At 46.3% G+C, this 21,855-nt stretch overlaps 1 protein-coding gene across 8 annotated transcripts; it reads left to right on the top strand.

Annotated features, from left to right (window-relative positions):
• The first annotated feature begins 5,366 nt into the window (after positions 1-5,366).
• On the top strand, positions 5,367-20,688 carry LOC135555474 (transforming growth factor beta receptor type 3-like). Of its 8 annotated transcripts, none has more exons than XR_010457874.1 (18): positions 5,367-5,861; positions 7,251-7,363; positions 8,299-8,468; positions 8,561-8,698; positions 8,962-9,136; positions 9,229-9,394; positions 9,563-9,707; positions 10,087-10,279; positions 10,481-10,653; positions 15,138-15,293; positions 16,073-16,159; positions 16,306-16,497; positions 16,883-17,428; positions 19,038-19,116; positions 19,244-19,303; positions 19,586-19,687; positions 20,137-20,295; positions 20,443-20,688. XR_010457874.1 is itself a non-coding variant. In XM_064987935.1 (18 exons), exons 2-17 carry the CDS (start codon positions 7,300-7,302, stop codon positions 20,217-20,219), a joined length of 2,535 nt encoding a protein of 844 aa, XP_064844007.1. In that variant the 5' UTR covers positions 5,367-5,861; positions 7,251-7,299; the 3' UTR covers positions 20,220-20,221; positions 20,443-20,688. The 8 variants fall into 8 exon arrangements, 6 of the variants coding, with proteins under 6 accessions (XP_064844007.1, XP_064844004.1, XP_064844008.1 ...); XR_010457873.1 differs by having other exon boundaries at positions 7,251-7,369; XM_064987935.1 differs by having other exon boundaries at positions 7,251-7,369; positions 20,137-20,221.
• The last annotated feature ends 1,167 nt before the right edge of the window (positions 20,689-21,855 follow it).

The raw sequence follows: 21,855 nt of genomic DNA, 5'->3' as shown, positions 1-21,855 counted from the left end.
ACCAATACAGCTCTCTATGTATATTCAGAGCCTATCTGAGTTCTGTATTTCAGTTCTATCAAGTATTGATACCCTTACCAGACCTTGTATACCTTTGGCAAATTTTATATATAAAAAATAAGGTTATTTTGGTTTTGTATACAGTCATATGATGCGTGGTATAGAAAAGTTACATCGTAGAGTACATGGGGAGCTCTGCAGATGATCTGTCTATCTGGTCGAAATCACTGATACAGGTCCCCCTCCACCCTCTGGTGGTGTGGTTACCAGGTCCCCCTCCACCCTCTGGTGGTGTGGTTACCAAGGCCCCCTCCACCCTCTGGTGGTGTGGTTACCAGGGCCCCCTCCACCCTCTGGTGGTGTGGGTACCAGGTCCCCCTCCACCCTCTGGTGGTGTGGTTAACAGGTCCCCCTCCACCCTCTGGTGGTGTGGTTAACAGGTCCCCCTCCACCCTCTGGTGGTGTGGTTAACAGGTCCCCCTCCACCCTCTGGTGGTGTGGTTAACAGGTCCCCCTCCACCCTCTGGTGGTGTGGTTAACAGGTCCCCCTCCAACCTCTGGTGGTGTGGTTAACAGGTCCCCCTTCAACCTCTGGTGGTGTGGTTAACAGGTCCCCCTCCACCCTCTGGTGGTGTGGTTACCAGGTTCCCCTTCACCCTCTGGTGGTGTGGTTAACAGGTCCCCCTTCACCCTCTGGTGGTGTGGTTAACAGGTCCCCCTCCACCCTCTGGTGGTGTGGTTAACAGGTCCCCCTCCACCCTCTGGTGGTGTGGTTACCAGGTCCCCCTCCACCCTCTGGTGGTGTGGTTAACAGGTCCCCCACCACCCTCTGGTGGTGTGGTTAACAGGTCCCCCTCCACCCTCTGGTGGTGTGGTTAACAGGTCCCCCTCCACCCTCTGGTGGTGTGGTTAACAGGTCCCCCACCACCCTCTGGTGGTGTGGTTAACAGGTCCCCCTCCACCCTCTGGTGGTGTGGTTAACAGGTCCCCCTCCACCCTCTGGTGGTGTGGTTAACAGGTCCCCCTCCACCCTCTGGTGGTGTGGTTAACAGGTCCCCCTCCACCCTCTGGTGTGGTTAACAGGTCCCCCTCCACCCTCTGGTGGTGTGGTTACCAGGTCCCCCTCCACCCTCTGGTGGTGTGGTTAACAGGTCCCCCTCCACCCTCTGGTGGGTAACTTGTTATGTCTCCAGAGAATCCTGGATTTGATTAAAGGTCCTATTTATCCAATTAATATAGGCAGAAGTATATGTTTTTGGCTAAGGTAAAAATTATCCCAAACTACTTACATTTTTAAATAGTCCATATTCATAGAGAAACACTAAACAATTATTTAGATTTGTTAAGAACAAGTTGATTGACAAAGTCATAAAACATTTTAAAAATGTAATAAACAAACTTTGGGCTGTAATAACAAAAATATACCCCTGGGGTCAAAATGTGTCACGTTCTGACCTTAGTTCTGTTATTATATATTTGTATGGTCAGGGCGTGAGTTGGGTGGCTTGTCTATGTTCGTTTTTCTATAATTTGGGATTTCTGTGTTCGGCCTAGTATGGTTCTCAATCAGAGGCAGCTGTCAATCGTTGTCTCTGATTGAGAATCATACTTAGGTAGCCTGGGTTTCACTTTTGAGTTGTGGGTGTTTATTTTCCGTGTTTGTGCCACACGGGACTGGTTCGTTTGTTTCACGTTGTTTGTTTTGTATTTTGTAGTGTTCAGTTTTCTTATTAAATTATGGACACTTACCACCCTTCAAATTGGTCTGATCTATCTTCCTCCTCATCAGAGGAAGACAACGAACATTACAGAAACACCCAACACAAAAGGACCAAGCAGCGTGGTAACGGGCAGCAGCAGCGATCGCAGGACTCCTGGACTTGGGAGGAGATTCTGGACGGCAAGGGACCATGGGCACAAGCTGGAGAATATCGCCGCCCCAAGGTTGAGCTGGAGGCAGTGAAAGCCGAGAGGCGGTGGTATGAGGAGGCAGCACGGCGGCGCGGCTGGAAGCCCGAGAGGCAGCCCCAAACATTTCTTTGGGGGGAAGCACACGGGGAGTGTGGCGAAGGCAGGTAGGAGACCTGAGCCAACTTCCCATGCTTACCGGAGAGAGAGAGGGACCGGGCAGGCACCGTGTTATGCCGTGAGGCGCACAGTGCCCCCGGTGCATGTGCATAGCCCGGTGCCGGTACATCCCAGCGCCTTGTATCGGCCGGGCTAGAGTGGGCATCGAGCCGTGAAGCCGGCTCAGCGCATCTGGTCTCCAGTGCATCTCCTCGGGCAGGTGTACATGGCACCAGCCTTACGCATGGTGTCCCCGGTTCGCCAGCACAGCCCAGTACGGGCTATTTCATCCCGCCGCACTGGCCTGGCTACGGGGAGCATTCAACCAGGTAAGGTTGGGCAGGCTCGGTGCTCAAGTGCTCCAGTGCGCCTTCACGGTCCGGTCTGTCCGGTGCCACCTCCACGTACCAGCCCTCCGGTGGCAGCCCCCCGCACCAGGCTGTCTCTCTGTCTTCTCCCTACAGGTGCTCCCGCCTGTCCAGCGCTGCCAGAGCCTTCCTCTGCTCCAGCGCTGCCAGAGTCTCCCGTCTGTCCTGAGCTGCCAGAGTCTCCCGTCTGTCCTGAGCTGCCAGAGTCTCCCGTCTGTCCTGCGCTGCCAGAGTCTCCCGTCTGTCCTGAGCTGCCAGAGTCTCCCGTCTGTCCTGAGCTGCCAGAGTCTCCCGTCTGTCCTGAGCTGCCAGAGTCTCCCGTCTGTCCTGAGCTGCCAGAGTCTCCCGTCTGTCCTGAGCTGCCAGAGTCTCCCGTCTGTCCTGAGCTGCCAGAGTCTCCCGTCTGTCCTGAGCCGCCAGAGTCTCCTGTCTGTCCTGAGCCGCCAGAGTCTCCCGTCTGTCTTGAGCCGCCAGAGTCTCCCGTCTGTCCTGAGCCGCCAGAGTCTCCTGTCTGTCCTGAGCCGCCAGAGTCTCTCGTCTGTTCTGAGCCGCCAGAGCCTCTCGTCTGTTCTGAGCCGCCAGAGTCTCCCGTCTGTCCTGAGCCAACAGAGCCGCCAGTCTGTCCTGAGCCGCCAGAGCCACCAGTCTGTCCTGAGCCGCCAGAGCCACCAGTCTGTCCTGAGCCGCCTGTCAGCCAGGAGCTGCCAGAGCCGCCAGTCAGCCAGGAGCTGCCAGAGCCGCCAGTCAGCCAGGAGCTGCCAGAGCCGTCAGTCAGCCAGGAGCTGCCAGAGCCGTCAGTCAGCCAGGAGCTGCCAGAGCCGTCAGTCAGCCAGAAGCTGCCAGAGCCGCCCTTCACTCCAGCGCTGCCGGAGTCTCTCACCTGCCCGGCGCTGCCGGAGTCTCCCGCCTGTCCGGCGCTGCCGGAGTCTCCTGTCCGTTCGGGACCCATGGCGAGGGTCCCCAGTCCGAGGTCAGCGACGAGGGTCGCCGCTCATAAGAGGCCAAGGGCGGGTTGAGGAAGCGGACAAAAACTATGGTGAAGTGGGGTCCACGTCCCGCGCCAGAGCCACCAGTCTGTCCTGAGCTGTCAGAGCCGCCAGTCTGTCTGCGGACAGACGCCCACCCAGACCCTCCCCTATAGGTTCAGGTCTTAGTTCCTTTGATTTGTCTTTGTTTTAGTATGGTCAGGGCGTGAGTTGGGTGGGGGGGGGCAGTCTATGTTTGTTTTTCTATGTTGGTTTTTGTGTTTGGCCTAGTATGGTTCTCAATCAGAGGCAGGTGTCGTTAGTTGTCTCTGATTGAGTATCATACTTAGGTAGCCTTTTTCCACCTGGGTTTCGTGGGTGTTTATTTCCTGTTTAGTGTTTGTCATTCACCTTACAGGACTGTTCGTTTGTTGCTTATTGTTTTTGTTCAGTGTTCATTTTGCTTCATTAAATTATGGACACTTACTATGCTGCGTTTTGGTCCTCCTATCCTTCTTGCTTCTCCTCCTCAGAAAATGAGGACGGGGTTCCTTACAAAATGGCCCCAGCTGGTAGCTTCTCAGACCGATCTGGAGAGAGTGGAGTGCAACTTGACCAAAAGAAAGAACATTAGAAATTGTTGTCCACAGAACAAACATACTAATTTACCCATGATACATTTAAATTTAGATTGAATATGAAATACTGTACTGGACAGCCTGGAAACATTGTTATTTATTTCAGATTTAAAAATATATCTGGGACATAAATCAACCAGAAAACATATCAGTCATAACATATCCAACAACAGGAAATAAGAGTTTCCCTGTGAAACAGAATTGAGCAAAGAGGACCTAAAAATGCATATTAAACACAATCCTTACATTATGCATCTTGAGTACTTTCTGAATTCTTTCTGAACTTTCTCAATTTGGATAGAAATCTGTGTAATTTCACCCACACTTCAGAGAAAATATATGTTAGCCGACACAGTAAAAAAAGCTATTTAAAAGCCAGAAGGACAGGAAATTGAGCTAATGTGTGAACATCAACAATCTGCTCACAGTGATATGAATGTATAAAAACTCGAGTCGAATTATTAATTCATGTGTGCCCTTGGATGGCAACACTGTATGTTGGTTCAGCTATATGCCCAAATGTTGAGAAAACACACAATGCTATTGCAGCCTTACAGCTGTATGGTGAATCAACAAACTCTGCTCAGAGTAAGCTGAATTTGAACAAGCTTGTTGAGTAAAATTACAAATGTATGTTTGTTCAATACTACTCAAAACCATTTCCCCAGCATGCTCTATCGCAGGTTGATTTTCAGAATTCTTTGTTTCAATACCTGTGTTTTTGCATTGATTGGTTGATTAATCTTATAATCTTATGCTACACAAACATAAATAACATACATGTTTCTAAACTTATCCAAGCTGTTAGTAGTCTTAATAATTCATATTCCATACGGCTACCCTGGCCATCACTCTCAATGCAGTTTGCGGGTAAATAAATGTTCCAATTGTTGGATATCCTCACTCTGGCTGGATTCTAAAAGGGATTAAACAACATTTTGCACGCCAGAATGTGACTTGCAAGCTTAATACAGCCTATAAACTAGGGGTTTCAGACCACTGTGTTAGGGTGTAACTAGGCCCCCAAAGAAAAGCCTTATGATATATGTAATGTATTGTCATAAAGCGTTTAATTTTACACTGGGAAATATGCAAACAATTGTATGTTGAATTAACTGGAATGCAATTTTGTTGAGCAAACTCGCCATCCTGTTGCAGCTGAATAAAAATAATTACAGTCTACTTCATGGTCTAATTATTTTTCTCCATTTCTCATTTATCTCTCTTTCCTTTCCCTCCTCTGCATTCCTCTCACTTTACCCCTGCCTCTCCAACTTCTCAAGTCCAGCCTTCTGCTCCTATTTATTTACCCTCCCACCATCCCTCCTCTTCCCCTTTACGCTTCGTCCTCTCTCATTCTCTTCTTCCTGTTGCCTTCTACGTTTCTGTGCGTTTTTAGACCCTAATCTATTTTCTCTCTCCCGTCTATCGCCCCATTCTTTGACCCTCCCCTGGCTTTTATACTATTTCGAGGGAATCTCTTTAAATTCCGTATCTCACCTCTAAAAATATTAAGCTGTCTTAACTTTTGATTTCTTTGGCTTATCGAAAATGATGATGTCAATGCAATACCCCATCTGAAATGCCACCCAGTGCGTCTCTGGACGCCTGAAGCAGCAGCACATAGATTTGGTAAAGGCAATTTTCTGTTATTTTCTCTAGTATTGAAAGGGGGTACAGAGGGTGTGTAGCCCGCTGTGATATACGCCAATACAGTCCTGTGGTCACTGGTCTTAACCAATGATTGAATGGTCTTAACCTGAGAATCAATAGTTGATCGACAGTCTGCTTTCAACGTCCAGCTCCACGGGGAGCTGTCACAGGTGAGTTACGACTTTTATTATAGCCTGTATTCAGAAGTCAGGAGAGATCTTCGAAGTGCTGTGAGTTGTGGTCCGTTTAAATTGAATCATTTTAGGTTTATTGACTTTTTTATTTTTTATTTCTAGTGAATTCTGACTGGGCTAATGCATTTTTTCTTCGAGTGAAGTTCTAAATATTTGTCATGAATTAGCTAAGGGATTCAGCAACATGAGACAAATAATATAACAACTGTTTTGAATGACACTGTTAGAGAAAGTATATATAGTTTATTCCTCTGCATTCTCATAGTACCCATCAAGACCAATCAATTGTTCAATTTTTGTTTCTGTCCCCATTAGCCGTTATTTTGCAGTTCGTGGTGAGTTCTTTCTGGGCAAGTTTGAGTGGAAGAGATTTGCGTTTTGCGCGCCAGTTAATGACATGTCATTATCTCAATGGGTCGATGTGTGTTGTCTGGACGTCCTCTGATCCTTATTTTTTGTATTTATTTAACTAGGCAAGTCAGTTAAGAACAAATTATTATTTACAATGACGGCCTACCCTGGCCAAACCCTAACCCAGAGGACGCTGGGCCAATTGTGCACCACCCTATGGGACTCCCAATCTCAGCCAGTTGTGATACAGCCTGCAATTGAACCAGGGTCAGTAGTGACACCTCTAGCAATGAGATGCAGTGCCTTAGACTGCTGCGCCACTCGGGAGCCCACTCAAGGACAATAAACTGGTCAACCGGTCCCGAACAACGACCCCCAATTCTGTCTCACAGCATTATATGCTGTGTGTCACTATCAGACACAGAATAAAGATAGGCACATGACAATTATGAGATAAGTGGGTATATGACCTTTGATCATATTGCATTATATACTCAACAAGGCTAAGGAAAGATGTACAGACCTATTTGTATTCTATATAAACAAACAACCGAGTCAAAATATGTTTAATACTATCATGTCAATCTCACTGAATGTCAGACCTGATTGCATGGTGTCCAAAGCTTCTATCAAGTTTAGAGTACTTACTTTCTGCACCCCTGTAACTTATCTTATCAGTCAGGCGTTTTGAAATCGCAGATTTTGTTTTTAGAGTTGCAATTGGCAGAACACAGAGAAGAAAAAATCCACCAAGAGTGTGATACTGTCCAGAATGGGAGAAGCATGAGGAAGTTCTGATAATGAGAACCCAGTGGGAGAGATGACTCTGTTATGTTGTTTGTTCCCTGGGTAAACTCTGTCCTTGCTCTAGTGTTTGTTCCTCCTCTATTTGGATACATATTATCCATCTGTTCTCTCAGCCTGTCCAATATAACATTATGCACTCGGAGAACTTGGTCTCTTGTTAAAGACTCCGTCTAGACCACTGTATTAATCACTCTCTTTCCCCCTCAGGATGTTGCAAGAGGGACTCTCTCATTGAATTCACTCCTGGAGAATAGTCATGATGGTGTCAGGGACCGGGTGGATTCTCTTCTGCCTCGTTCTACTGGGGGAGAGAACAGGACGTGAGGGTAACAAGACATTTACATGGACATTTTAGTCATTTAGCAGACGCTCTTATCCAGATTGACTTCCAATTAGTACATTCATTTTAAGATAGCGAGGTCGGACAACCACATATCGCAGTCATAATAAGTACATTTTCCTCAATAAAGTAGCTGTCAGCAAAGTCAGTGCTAGTTTACTGACACATTCAAGTGTGAGTTCATGAAAAGCCATTTGTATTTTTTATTTTTTTAAATGGGGTAAGGTTCTGTGGGATTCTTTAAGATATTCTTTGAAGAGGTAGGAGACAGTTATAGAGGTACTGTTAATTCTACGGGATGTTTTCATACTGAATAGTACAACTTTAATACTTTCTCTCAAAAGTACCTCCCAGAGTGACTCTGCTTTCAAAGAGCTATGTGTCAATAGTCAGATTTGGGTTTAGCAAAGTGAAAGTGGAATATTCAGAGAAAAAAAATAGAAAGTTCAGTCAGGGGGCACTCCCCAGTTAGCTCTGTTCAGTCCGAGAACAACAAGCTGTCTTTTAGTCATAGTGGGCCAACAGCCACTGACTGGAAGAAGAGAGCAAGAACCAGAGACCGACTGAGACGTAGACAGAGAGGCTGAGTGAGAGGGCTTGTCTGAGACCAGAGCAGTCGAGTGGAGCACGAGTGTGTTTATGTGGCGGATTGACAGAGACTTGTTTCTCCTGTTTGTCAGTTAGAGCAGAGTCAGCTGCTGACCCCGTCCATCCTGCCTATTACCAAACCTCACACCAAGTTCACATGGTCTCTCTGTGTTGTCTTTTTCATGGACATCAAGTGTTTTATTTTTCATTGTATCTCTTCCACAAGAGACCCAATCTATATTAGTTTGTCGTCAATGTTCTTCGGAAACAGAGTATACAGCCGTAGCTCCATTTGAGTGACCTCTGGTTGTCTTTGCAACTGTGCAGTTGACTGTGGGGAACAGCAGTGCTCTCTGTCTCCAGCGGGGGAGCATCACCCTGTGCAGGGGCTGTTGGAGCGATTTGAGGCCGGCCCGGGCTGTGCAGCCAGAGAGAGCGGGGAGAAAGAGACCCATGTGATCGCTGTGGGGAGAGGGACACGCAGCCCTGACAAACAGGTGCTCCCTCTCTGTTTCTCACAGTAGGACATATCCACATCACTCCCAATACGTTGTGCCTCCCTGCCCTGACCCCATCTCTTCCCTTCCAGGTGACTGTGCTCCTGAGACCCCTGTCTCTGTCTCACCCCCCCCGTCAAACCCTCATCCTGGTACTGAGCTCCAAGCAACCAGTATGCTGGTGGCTGGAGGCTGAGAGACTACCCCTGGATCTGCCTGTGCTGGTGCAGGTCAGTCTGTGTGTGTGCTCGTGTGGTGTGTGTGTGTACCTCTTTTAGTCATTAATCATTCACCCCCCCCCAAAAAAACAGTTTTGATGAGAGTATTTACTTCCTCCCATGAGGAACTGATAAAAGTGCTGACTTTTCCAGTGTGTTTGTGTGTATGTCTGTGCAAGTTGTTTTAGAAACACATGCCCCCACAAATGAATGTTTCTATTACTATGTGTTATCATGTCTCTCTATGTAACCACAGTGTCCCCCCTTTTCCCCAGGTCTCTCCTAACTCTACAGTGCAGCCCTACAGTCTGGCAGTGCAGGTGCAGCCTGTACCCTCTCTGCCTTTCCGTCCGCGGGCTTTGCTGCGATGGGCAATGCATCGCCATGGCTCCCTGTCCTCCCTCACACACACAGCCAGTGCCAACCGCGTCTACGTCCGTGTGGGCGAGGGTGAGCCCGTCCCACACACATACAACTAATACACGACCCTGGTCTTTCTGACCTCTCTCCCTCTCCAACCAAGTCTCCCCTCTGACCTCCAGATATCACCATGCCCAGCGTGTGCCAGCTGCAGTCTCTGTTCCTGTCACACAACTACCTGACCTCTGACCTGCAGCCACAGGAAGTACAGGGCTGTGCTCCAGTTGGCAGAGGCGACCCAGAAGTGCATGTCATCAAGCTCCTTTCAGCAGGGTCAGGGCTTTGTGGGTAAGTTTAGAACGTCTCCAGCATGTGAAGAAAATCATGTGGAGAATATTAATCTCTGTAGCTGTTCAAGTAATACAATGTTGAGCTATTGAGTTATCCCTTAATCATTTTCAAAGCATTTTCTCCTTCTCTATGCCTTTCAGTGACCGGTCTCTCCCTCTATCCCAGCTCTCTGCAGGTGGAGGTGACTATTTCTCTGGTGCCCCCAGTGGCCAATTCTGGGTGGCACAAATTGGTGCTGATCCTCAGTAGTGCCGTTCCAGTCAACTGGGCTCTCACAGTGCCAGGGCTCCGGGGACACATCTCTGTCTATGTGAGGATCCTATCCAGTAAAACTTGACACATTATGGTATTTCTCCTATCATGTGGGCTAGAATGGGTCCTTCACCTGTTCTGGAGTTTGGTATAAAAGTCATAAAATGGTTATAAGTTTTTAAAAAATGATGAAATGGACAAAATAGCTAAATAAATTAAAGGAGCAAAACAGTCATTGAGTGAAGGCCAAACTAAACGTGATTTCAAACCTCAAAGTGAGTTCCAAGTATCAATAGAAATATCTCTCAGGTTATCTTGTTGATAAATAAACACATTCAATTTGGCTTTGGCAGGGCTTGCCAGGTTATCTTGTAACACAAACATCACATTTATGCATTTCTTCGACCATTTTTTTCTCCCTTGTTCTTTCCTCTCAGTCCTCCAACAGCGTGTCCCCACTCTACCCTCCGGAGCCTGACCTGACACTGACTAGCATGCTCACCTCTGACCTCTCTACCACCTATGACCTTTTGAGCTGGGCCAATCAGAGTGGCTTTCCCAATGTGGCCTCATACACAGAGGCTGACCTGGCCAATCACTTTGTGATCAGACTGGCTGGGGGAGGGACAGGTCAGGACCTGTGTGTGTCTCTTGTGTCCCTCATTGTGTGAGTGTACTGGATGGTTTATTTTGTGTTTCCTAACAGTGCGTTTGTGTTGGTGTTTCTCCTGATTAATTATATTGTCTCCCAATATTGAAGGTCATGTTATCCCTAAAAAGTGCTGTTCTGTGTGTTAGCACACCCCTCTCTCTTTCTCTCCCTTCCCACAGAAGGTGACCCCCCTGTGCGTATGCTGGATGGCAGGCCCCCTTGGGTCCAGGAGCGCAGGCTGAGACAGTGGCTGAGTGAGGGAGGTGGAAGGACCAGTGGGGGCTGGGAGGCCGTCAGTGTGCAGTGTCAGGATGGACGACTCAATGTGGCAGTGGACAGACACATTCTGCAGGTCACTTTCACTATGTGGTTGTACTGGTAGTTTAGCGTGTTTAGCGGGGTTATGGTTATACTGGTAGTTTAGCGTGTTTAGCGAGGTTATGGTTGTACTGGTAGTTTAGCGTGTTTAACGGGGTTATGGTTGTACTGGTAGTTTAGCGTGTTTAGCGGGGTTATGGTTATACTGGTTGTTTAGCGGGGATATGGTTGTACTGGTTGTTTAGCGTGTTTAGCGGGGTTATGGTTATACTGGTAGTTTAGCGAGGTTATGGTTGTACTGGTTGTTTAGCGTGTTTAGCGTGTTAGTGAGGTTATGGTTATACTGGTAGTTTAGCGGGGTTATGGTTATACTGGTAGTTTAGCGTGTTTAGCGGGGTTATGGTTATACTGGTAGTTTAGCGTGTTTAGCGGGGTTATGGTTGTACTGGTAGTTTAGCGTGTTTAGCGGGGTTATGGTTGTACTGGTAGTTTAGCGTGTTTAGCGGGGTTATGGTTATACTGGTAGTTTAGCGTGTTTAGCGGGGTTATGGTTGTACTGGTTGTTTAGCGTGTTTAGCGGGGTTATGGTTATACTGGTAGTTTAGCGTGTTTAGCGGGGTTATGGTTGTACTGGTTGTTTAGCGTGTTTAGCGTGTTAGTGAGGTTATGGTTGTACTGGTAGTTTAAGCGGGGTTATGGTTATACTGGTAGTTTAGCGTGTTTAGCGGGGTTATGGTTGTACTGGTTGTTTAGCGTGTTTAGCGTGTTAGTGAGGTTATGATTGTACTGGTTGTTTAGCGTGTTTAGCGGGGTTATGGTTATACTGGTAGTTTAGCGTGTTTAGCGGGGTTATGGTTATACTGGTAGTTTAGTGTGTTTAGCGGGGTTATGGTTGTACTGGTAGTTTAGCGTGTTTAGCGGGGTTATGGTTATACTGGTAGTTTAGCGTGTTTAGCGGGGTTATGGTTATACTGGTAGTTTAACGAGGTTATGGTTGTACTGGTAGTTTAGCGTGTTTAACGGGGTTATGGTTGTACTGGTAGTTTAGCGTGTTTAGCGGGGTTATGGTTATACTGGTTGTTTAGCGGGGATATGGTTGTACTGGTTGTTTAGCGTGTTTAGCGGGGTTATGGTTATACTGGTAGTTTAGCGAGGTTATGGTTGTACTGGTTGTTTAGCGTGTTTAGCGTGTTAGTGAGGTTATGGTTGTACTGGTAGTTTAGCGGGGTTATGGTTATACTGGTAGTTTAGCGTGTTTAGCGGGGTTATGGTTGTACTGGTTGTTTAGCGTGTTTAGCGGGGTTATGGTTATACTGGTAGTTTAGCGTGTTTAGCGGGGTTATGGTTATACTGGTAGTTTAGCGTGTTTAGCGGGGTTATGGTTGTACTGGTAGTTTAGCGTGTTTAGCGGGGTTATGGTTGTACTGGTAGTTTAGCGTGTTTAGCGGGGTTATGGTTATACTGGTAGTTTAGCGAGGTTATGGTTGTACTGTTAGTTTAGCGTGTTTAGCGGGGTTATGGTTGTACTGGTTGTTTAGCGTGTTTAGCGGGGTTATGGTTGTACTGGTTGTTTAGCGTGTTTAGCGGGGTTATGGTTGTACTGGTAGTTTAGCGAGGTTATGGTTGTACTGGTAGTTTAGCGAGGTTATGGTTGTACTGGTAGTTTAGCGTGTTTAGCGAGATTATGGTTGTACTGGTAGTTTAGCGGGGTTATGGTTGTACTGGTAGTTTAGCGAGGTTATGGTTGTACTGGTAGTTTAGCGAGGTTATGTTTGTACTGGTAGTTTTGCGGGGTTATGGTTATACTGGTAGTTTAGCGAGGTTATGGTTGTACTGGTAGTTTAGCGGGGTTATGGTTGTACTGGTAGTTTAGCGAGGTTATGGTTGTACTGGTAGTTTAGCGGGGTTATGGTTGTACTGGTAGTTTAGCGTGTTAGCGAGGTTATCAAATGTATTTATATAGACCTTCGTACATCAGCTGATATCTCAAAGTGCTGTACAGAAACCCAGCCTAAAACCCCAAACAGCAAGCAATGCAGGTGTTGAAGCACGTTGGCTAGGAAAAACTCCCTAGAAAGTCCAAAACCTAGGAAGAAACCTTGAGAGGGACCAGGCTATGAGGGGTGGCCAGTCCTCTTCTGGCTGTGCCGGGTGGAGATTATAAAGGAACATGGCCAAGATGTTCAAATGTTCATAAATGACCAGCATGGTCAAATAATAGGTCTGGGACAGGTAACACGTCCGGTGAACAGGTCAGGATTCCATAGCCGCAGGCAGAACAGTTGAAACTGGAGCAGCAGCACGGCCAGGTGGACTAGTGACAGCAAGGAATCATCAAATCAAATTTTATTTGTCACATACACATGGTTAGCAGATGTTAATGCGAGTGTAGCGAAATGCTTGTGCTTCTAGTTCCGACAATGCAGTAATAACCAGCAAGTAATCTAACTAACAATTCCTAATCTACTGTCTTATACACAGTGTAAGGGGATAAAGAATATGTACATAAGGATATATGAGTGAGGGATGGTACAGAGCAGCATAGGCAAGATACAGTAGATGGTATCGAGTACAGTATATACATGTGAGATGAGTATGTAAACAAAGTGGCATAGTTAAAGTGGCTAGTGATACATGTATTACATAAGGATGCAGTCGATGATATAGAGTACAGTATATAGGTATGCATATGAGATGAATAATGTAGGGTAAGTAACATTATATAAGGTAGCATTGTTTAAAGTGGCTAGTGATATATTTACAACATTTCCCGTCAATTCCCATTATTAAAGTGGCTGGAGTTGAGTCAGTGTCAGTGTGTAGGCAGCAGCCACTCAATGTTAGTGGTGGCTGTTTAACAGTCTGATGGCCTTGAGATAGAAGCTGTTTTTCAGTCTCTCGGTCCCAGCTTTGATGCACCTGTACTGACCTCGCCTTCTGGATGATAGCGGGGTGAACAGGCAGTGGCTCGGGTGGTAGATGTCCTTGATGATCTTTATGGCCTTCCTGTAACATCGGGTGGTGTAGGTGTCCTGGAGGGCAGGTAGTTTGCCCCCGATGATGCGTTGTGCAGACCTCACTACCCTCTGGAGAGCCTTACGGTTGAGGGCGGAGCAGTTGCCGTACCAGGCGGTGATACAGCCCGCCAGGATGCTCTCGATTGTGCCTCTGTAGAAGTTTGTGAGTGCTTTTGGTGACAAGCCGAATTTCTTCAGCCTCCTGAGGTTGAAGAGGCGCTGCTGCGCCTTCTTCACGATGCTGTCTGTGTGAGTGGACCAATTCAGTTTGTCTGTGATGTGTATGCCGAGGAACTTAAAACTTGCTACTCTCTCCACTACTGTTCCATCGATGTGGATAGGGGGTGTTCCCTCTGCTGTTTCCTGAAGTCCACAATCATCTCCTTAGTTTTGTTGATGTTGAGTGTGAGGTTATTTTCCTGACACCACACTCCGAGGGCCCTCACCTCCTCCCTGTAGGCCGTCTCGTCGTTGTTGGTAATCAAGCCTACCACTGTTGTGTCGTCCGCAAACTTGATGATTGAGTTGGAGGCGTGCGTGGCCACGCAGTCGTGGGAGAACAGGGAGTACAGGAGAGGGCTCAGAACGCACCCTTGTGGGGCCCCAGTGTTGAGGATCAGCGGGGAGGAGATGTTGTTACCTACCCTCACCACCTGGGGGCGGCCCGTCAGGAAGTCCAGTACCCAGTTGCACAGGGCGGGGTCGAGACCCAGGGTCTCGAGCTTGATGACGAGCTTGGAGGGTACTATGGTGTTGAATGCCGAGCTGTAGTCGATGAACAGCATTCTCACATAGGTATTCCTCTTGTCCAGATGGGTTAGGGCAGGGTGCAGTGTGGTTGAGATTGCATCGTCTGTGGACCTATTTGAGCGGTAAGCAAATTGGAGGGCTCAGGTACTCCAAGAGAGAGAAAGAAAAATCGAAAGAGTTATGGTTGTACTGGTAGTTTAACGTGTTAGCGAGGTTATGGTTGTACTGGTAGTTTAGCGTGTTAGCAAGGTTATGGTTGTACTGGTAGTTTAGCGTGTTAGTGAGGTTATGGTTGTACTGGTAGTTTAGCGTGTTAGCGAGGTTATGGTTGTACTGGTAGTTTAGCATGTTAGCGAGGTTATGGTTGTACTGGTAGTTTAGCGTGTTTAGCGAGGTTATGGTTGTACTGGTAGTTTAGCGTGTTAGCGAGGTTATGGTTGTACTGGTAGTTTAGCGTGTTTAGCGGGGTTATGGTTGTACTGGTAGTTTAGAGTGTTAGTGAGGTTATGGTTGTACTGGTAGTTTAGCGTGTTAGTGAGGTTATGGTTGTACTGGTAGTTTAGCGTGTTAGCGAGGTTATGGTTGTACTGGTAGTTTAGCGTGTTAGTGAGGTTATGGTTGTACTGGTAGTTTAGCGTGTTAGCGAGGTTATGGCATACAAATACCAATATACTGCATGTAGACCTACAGTGTATTGTAGGTTCTTATGATGGTACTTAGTGTAGCTTTTGTGATGCTCTCTTTCACACAGACCCTGTCTCTCCCGGTGTCGGAGGTGACACTGCGGGATCCTCAGTGCCTGGCCCAGTCCAACAGCAGCCATTTCTTGTTGGCATTCCCGGTCATTTCCTGTGGGACTGAAGGGGTACTGCAGGGAGAGCCCAGAGGGGTACAGTACAAAAATGCGGTAAGACAGAGAGGTGGTTTTAAGGGGTAAAATATCTGCAGAGAACATTTTAACATGTTTTGTGACATTTTTGTGTCTCACCATGTTTTGCAATGTTCTTGTCTCACCAAAATGGTAATTGAACCATGCATGCAACCGTTTACAAGTGATTCTGTGTTAAACACAGTCAGCAGAAAGAGAAAGAGCTGTGTAATAGGGATGTCCGGCAGCCTCATCTGAGAGGCAGATCTGATGGGGAGATAGAGCAGGGATGGGCTTTACTTAGGTGGGGAGGGGGAGAGGGACATGTAGGTCACTATGGAGCCCCTCACTGTGTGTCTGTCTGTGTATCTATGTGTGAGATTGAGAGAGATGCACAGTAGAAAGGCAGAGGACGAGAGAAGAGAGTAGAAGAGCAGGGATGTGATTGTGTTGTTGTTGGTTAGTGTGATCTGAAGGGCTCCTGAGGTTGTGTAAGTAGTCTGTCTTACCTCCACCAGGCGCCACATGGGTGACCTAGGTTAGAGTGTCCGGAACACTGCTGATCAACCTGAGTGTAGCTAGGCCTGGGGATGGGAGTGTGGGAGCAGGAGGCTGGAGGGAGGGAGAGAGGGTAGTGGGAGTGGTGGAGGAAAGGGAGCAGGAGAGGAGGGAGGCAGTGAGACAGACATGTAGCATGTGAATGAACGACTATCTACTAATACTATATATCTACTGACCTCTCACTGACCTATCTGCTCTAGTGTTTCAACTCTTACAATACATGACTTGCCATGTTTTGTGTCTATCCATCCTCTCAGGTGTTGCTATGGAGAAATAAGCCTCTGGTTGCCGTGGGCAATGAGACAGACGAGGAGTCCACAGAGTGGACTCCACTGGTCATACATGTGAGATGATACAGGTTGTGTGTTTGTGTATGTGTGGTCCATTTTCACCACATATTAGTGTGTGTTTGTGTATGAGACAGAGACATGTATATCTATGCTTGTCCTTATCATTCCATACATATCCCTCTTTTCCATTGTCCTCTTAGTTCAGCTGTTTTGCTGCAGTCCCCAGTGTCCCAAGCCTTCCTGTGGAGCAGCCCACTCTGCAGGGGCCAGGGCCTCTCCCAAGGGCCAGGGCCGGCCCACTGGTCTCACTGCAGCTGTTTGTTACAGAGGGCTATGAGCAGAGGCAGACCGGTCCTTGTACCATCACTGCTGACAACCGTGTCTATGTGGAGGTCAGTTTGCCAAGCTATGTGTGTGTGTTTAATTGTGTGTCTGTCTGCCTGTCTATCTGCTGATGTAGCTCCTGCTGCAAGTGCTACTTGTGTTTCTCCCTCTGCTCGTCTTCTACAGTATCAGCTGCCTCAAGCTCAGAGAAGACGTCTACCAGAAGGCTATTATAATCACATCTAGATATGTCACAATAAGTCATTTCTATAAGAACTCTGTAGCCCTGCTATTACAGCACTAGAGCACAGCAGGTTGTAACAGAGTACTACAAATTACAGTACTAGTGTAATTACAATACTTATTACACTCTACTTACAAAATATCAACTCAGTAATAAGACCATGGTAAAGTAATGTTTTACCCATATTTTCTCTGACTGTTTTTGCCAAGCTTTCTGCCAAGGGGGCCCTCGGTGGGGGTGTGGAGGTGCGGTCCTGCATGGTGTCTCCCCTATCAGACCCCCGTGTGTCCCCTGGCTGGTCAGTCATTAGAGACGGCTGCTCCGCTGACTCCTCACTGACACTCAGCAACATGGCACATGGCCAAGAGGACGAGGAGGAAGAGGAGGAATATTATGAAGAAGAAGAGGAGGTACCTGGAGTCCTATCATTCAGGCATCCAGGAAGGGCTTGGAGGAACAAAACAGGATTGAGAAAAAGAGAACACGTTGGGAAGAGGGGACGAGGAGGACGAGCCAAAAGGAAGGAGAGCGATGGAGGAATGAGAGGAGAGGAGGACCAGATACACAGACTGAGGTTCAGTTTTGTCCTTCGGCCCATCTACAACAACTCTGTCCAGTTTCTGCACTGTTGCATCTGTCTGTGTGGCCCTGAGTCAGTGACCCAGGGGCCTCCAACGGCCATAATACAGAGCGGCTGTCCAAATCCCTGGGGCCTCCGTATCCCTGCCCTCGTATCTAAACTACCCAACCAACAGGTACAGTACATGTTCTATATTCATAATGGCTAGTATTATTAATGTTAAAAGTAATGACTTACCCTCAGTGGCGGTTCTAGCTTGTATGGCTCCCTTCAGCGCCCCCCCCCCACCCCCAGCAACAAAAAAAGCACGATTCTGCGCTAACTGTCATTGTTATTCAGACATTTGGAATAACACAAATCACAAATAAATAATCATAACATTTAAACTATAGAAATATAAAAATATATACAAACATAAGACTAATATCAAAAAGAAGTAAAAAAGACAAGTAGAAACAAATTTGTGTTGATTTGGCACCCGAGCATCACTACATTACCCATCCCCCAACACTGTCAACCAAGAGTCATCACTACATTACCCATCCCTCAACACTGTCAACCAAGAGTCAATACTACATTACCCATCCCTCAACACTGTCAACCAAGAGTCATCACTACATTACCCATCCCTCAACACTGTCAACCAAGAGTCATCACTACATTACCCATCCCTCAACACTGTCAACCAAGAGTCAATACTACATTACCCATCCCTCAACACTGTCAACCAAGAGTCATCACTACATTACCCATCCCCCAACACTGTCAACCAAGAGTCAATACTACATTACCCATCCCTCAACACTGTCAACCAAGAGTCAATACTACATTACCCATCCCTCAACACTGTCAACCAAGAGTCAATACTACATTACCCATCCCTCAACACTGTCAACCAAGAGTCATCACTACATTACCAATCCCCCAACACTGTCAACCAAGAGTCAATACTACATTACCCATCCCCCAACACTGTCAACCAAGAGTCATCACTACATTACCCATCCCTCAACACTGTCAACCAAGAGTCATCACTACATTACCCATCCCCCAAAACTGTCAACCAAGAGTCAATACTACATTACCCATCCCCCAACACTGTCAACCAAGAGTCAATACTACATTACCCATCCCCCAACACTGTCAACCAAGAGTCATCACTACATTACCCATCCCTCAACACTGTCAACCAAGAGTCATCACTACATTACCCATCCCCCAACACTGTCAACCAAGAGTCAATACTAAACCAATTCACCTTGGTGGTGTGCAGACTGCTTTTATATTATTCTTAATGATTTTGCACAACCTGGAAAAATGTCTGTGAAACTATATATTCACAGTATTATGAAATAATTGTGATTTATTTAGTTGCATTTCGTAGTGTGACTGATTTTAATGATTGCGTTAGTACTGTACATAGTTAGAGGTGCGCTATTTGATCAATTCCCCCGCTCCCACTACCTCGGGCTTCCAGTTGGAAGACCTGAGGGTAACCTACCCCGCCCCCCTCCACATCTCGTATTTCTGAGTGGGAGACCTTCCCTAGCTCACAAACTAGAATCAGGGCGCCCACTTCGACAAGGTTAATTGACCCACAGTCCCACACAGTGACATGATATTATTGACGTGATGTGCAAATGAGTGATAGAAAACCGATCGTGCAAATGTCACCATTCCCAATTTTTTTTTTGCCAACTGCAGGATGCCACCCTGGGCCGATGCCAATGTCGCCTATACCTAATTCCGCCACTGCTTATCTTCCTCTCTCTTCTCTCTGTCAGTGTGAGTACAGAAACCTCTCCAGACCCATGCTGGTCTATCAGCCCGTTGGTGTGGCCAGACAGCTGGCGCCACCTGCTGGTGAGTAGTAGATGGTCATTGGTGGTGTGGTCCACTTCCTCATTACATGGACCTGAAGTAATTCACTTTCACTCTGTGTAAAAGGGTGTTTCTCTCTTCTTATCCAACTCTCTATTTCTCTCTCTAGGTCAGAGAGGTCAAATGCCCAGTGCGTCTCAGCTGCCCAAGCCTATCCCAGCCCACAGCAGTGAGTAACTGTAACTTTAACTTTAACCCTAGCCTCAACCCTAACCCTAACTTCAGGTCCACACCCTGGTTAAAACCTAACCCTAGCCTCAATCCTGTCCCTTGCTTCATGTCCACACCCCAATTCAACCCTAACCTCAACCCTAACCCTTGCTTCATGTCCTCACCCGGTTCAACCCTAACCATAATATCAACTCCCGGATGTTCCTACATGTGTGTATTATCACAACAGTGATAGTAACTGGGATTCTACTACTTTTCCCTCCCATGTTTTGTCACCCAGGCTCTGGGGTAGACACAGGCTCAGTGTTGGGGATTGTGTTTGTTGCTTTCCTTCTGGGCATCAGCCTGATGGGGGCGCTATGGTGCATCTACTCTCACACAGGTAACCACACGGGACAGTTCCTAAAGTCTAATACCAAAATACTGAGCTATACCACCATATTCACAAATACCCAGAGAACATTCTATACCTGCTGCTACTGTTGATTATCTGTCACTTTATTTCTAGTTATATGTACATAGTTACCTTAATTACCTCGTAACCCTGCACATCGACTTGGTACTGGTTACCCTTATATAAAGCCATCGTTACTAATTTTATTATTTCTCTATTTTCTTTCTCTATGCATTGTTGGGAAGGGCCCGTAAGTAAGCATTTCACTGTTAGTCTACACCTGTTATTTTTTCGAAGCATGTGACAAATAACATTTTATTTTATTTGACCTCGTGTGAGAAAAGATACTATGACAACTTTCTTATTATTTTTGAGAGAAATGCTGGGTTTTTTCACCATGAATAAATGTGAAACACTTGACATGTGATTGGTTGCAGGGGCTCCTCCACCAACCAGAAGAGGGGGCCTGATCGAGAATACTAACCCTGCCTTATTAGACTCTTCCAACAGCTCTGTGTAGAGGTGAGATGGAACGTGATAAGAGTGGAACAACACGCACAGCAGCTGGGGGACCACAAAAGCTGGGGGACCACAAAGTAAAGAGATTGTCAAATTTAGATTAGTATTCTATAGACTTATCATGGTGGCACTAGCTCCCTTTGTGAACTAGTCAAGCACCTGCAGATTACAATAGTGATATCTCGTATCATGTGTAATAAATACTCTAAATATCTCATTTTCAGTGTTTCCTCTGGTAAATCTGAGACCGAGGGTAAAGTGGGACAGAAGATGAAACACCTGGTGTGTGTATGTGAGTGTGTCAGACCTGGGTTGAAATACATGCCTATTTAAGTATTTGTTATTTAAATACTTGTTTTCTGTGTATTTTTGTATTTTCAAATAATGTGGCCAATCAGCTATTTTTACTTAGAAGTATTTAAAAATAGCTTCCTATAAATAGCAGAAAATATTTTCAAATACATTATTTCTAGGACCAAACAAGACCAGGGTTCAAATGCATGCAGTATTTTAATATTTGAGCATTTCCAAATTCATTCCAATATTTAAGTACTGAAAAATATCCAGATACTTACTTCAAAATGTCTTTGAAAGTAATTGAAATACCCTAAATAGTTTTTGAACCCATGTCTGGTGTGTGTAAATACATATACACTGAGTATTCAAAACATTGAGAACACCTGCTCTTTCCATGACATATACTAACCAGTTGAAAGTTATGATCCCTTATTGATGTCCCTTGTTAAATCCACTTCAATCAGTGGAGATGAAGGGGAGGAGACAGGTTAAAGAAGGATTTTTAAGCCTTGAGACAATTGATACACGGATTGTGTATGTGTGAAATTCAGAGAGTGAATGGGTAAGACTAAATATTTAAGTTCCTTTGAACGGGGAATGGTAGTAGGTGCCAGGGACACCAGTTTCTGTCAAGAATTACAACGCTGCCGAGTCCCCCCCCCCCGCAGTTTCCCGTGTGTATCAAGAATGGTCCACTGCCTAAAGGACACAACTGTGGGAAGCATTGAAGTCAACATGGGCCAGCATCCCTGTGGAACTCTTTTGATACCTTGTACAGTTCATGCCCCAAATAATTAAGGCTGTTCTGAGGGCAAAAGGGAGGGCGGGTGCAACTCAATATTAGGAATGTGTCCTTAATGTTTTGTATACTTGGTGTACACATGCTTGAAGCAATGAGATGTGTAAAGGTCTGAAAGACTGAGGCTACATGAATGTCTACAGGTACATGGCCTCAGGAACTCCTCAAAGTGTTGGAAGAAATACTATTCAGTGCATCTGATCCATTACACTGTATCTACAATGTCATAACCTGGGCTCATAGAATGGAATGGTGTGATTACTACCTATAGGACGAGCATGAATCTGAACATAGCCTAATGTTAAAACAGAAATAAGCACTACAGAGTTTAAAGAGGAGGAACACATGAAGTCAAATATGTCATGAGTAGAATACAGTGCCTTGCGAAAGTATTCGGCCCCCTTGAACTTTGCGACCTTTTGCCACATTTCAGGCTTCAAACATATATATAAAACTGTATTTTTTTGTGAAGAATCAACAACAAGTGGGACACAATCATGAAGTGGAACGACATTTATTGGATATTTAATACTTTTTTAAC

This window comes from Oncorhynchus masou, chromosome 15 (genome assembly GCF_036934945.1).
Source record: "Oncorhynchus masou masou isolate Uvic2021 chromosome 15, UVic_Omas_1.1, whole genome shotgun sequence".
Taxonomy (NCBI): domain Eukaryota; kingdom Metazoa; phylum Chordata; class Actinopteri; order Salmoniformes; family Salmonidae; genus Oncorhynchus; species Oncorhynchus masou.
The sequence above is the reverse complement of the archived record's forward strand: the minus strand, read 5'-3'. Positions and strand labels throughout refer to the sequence as shown.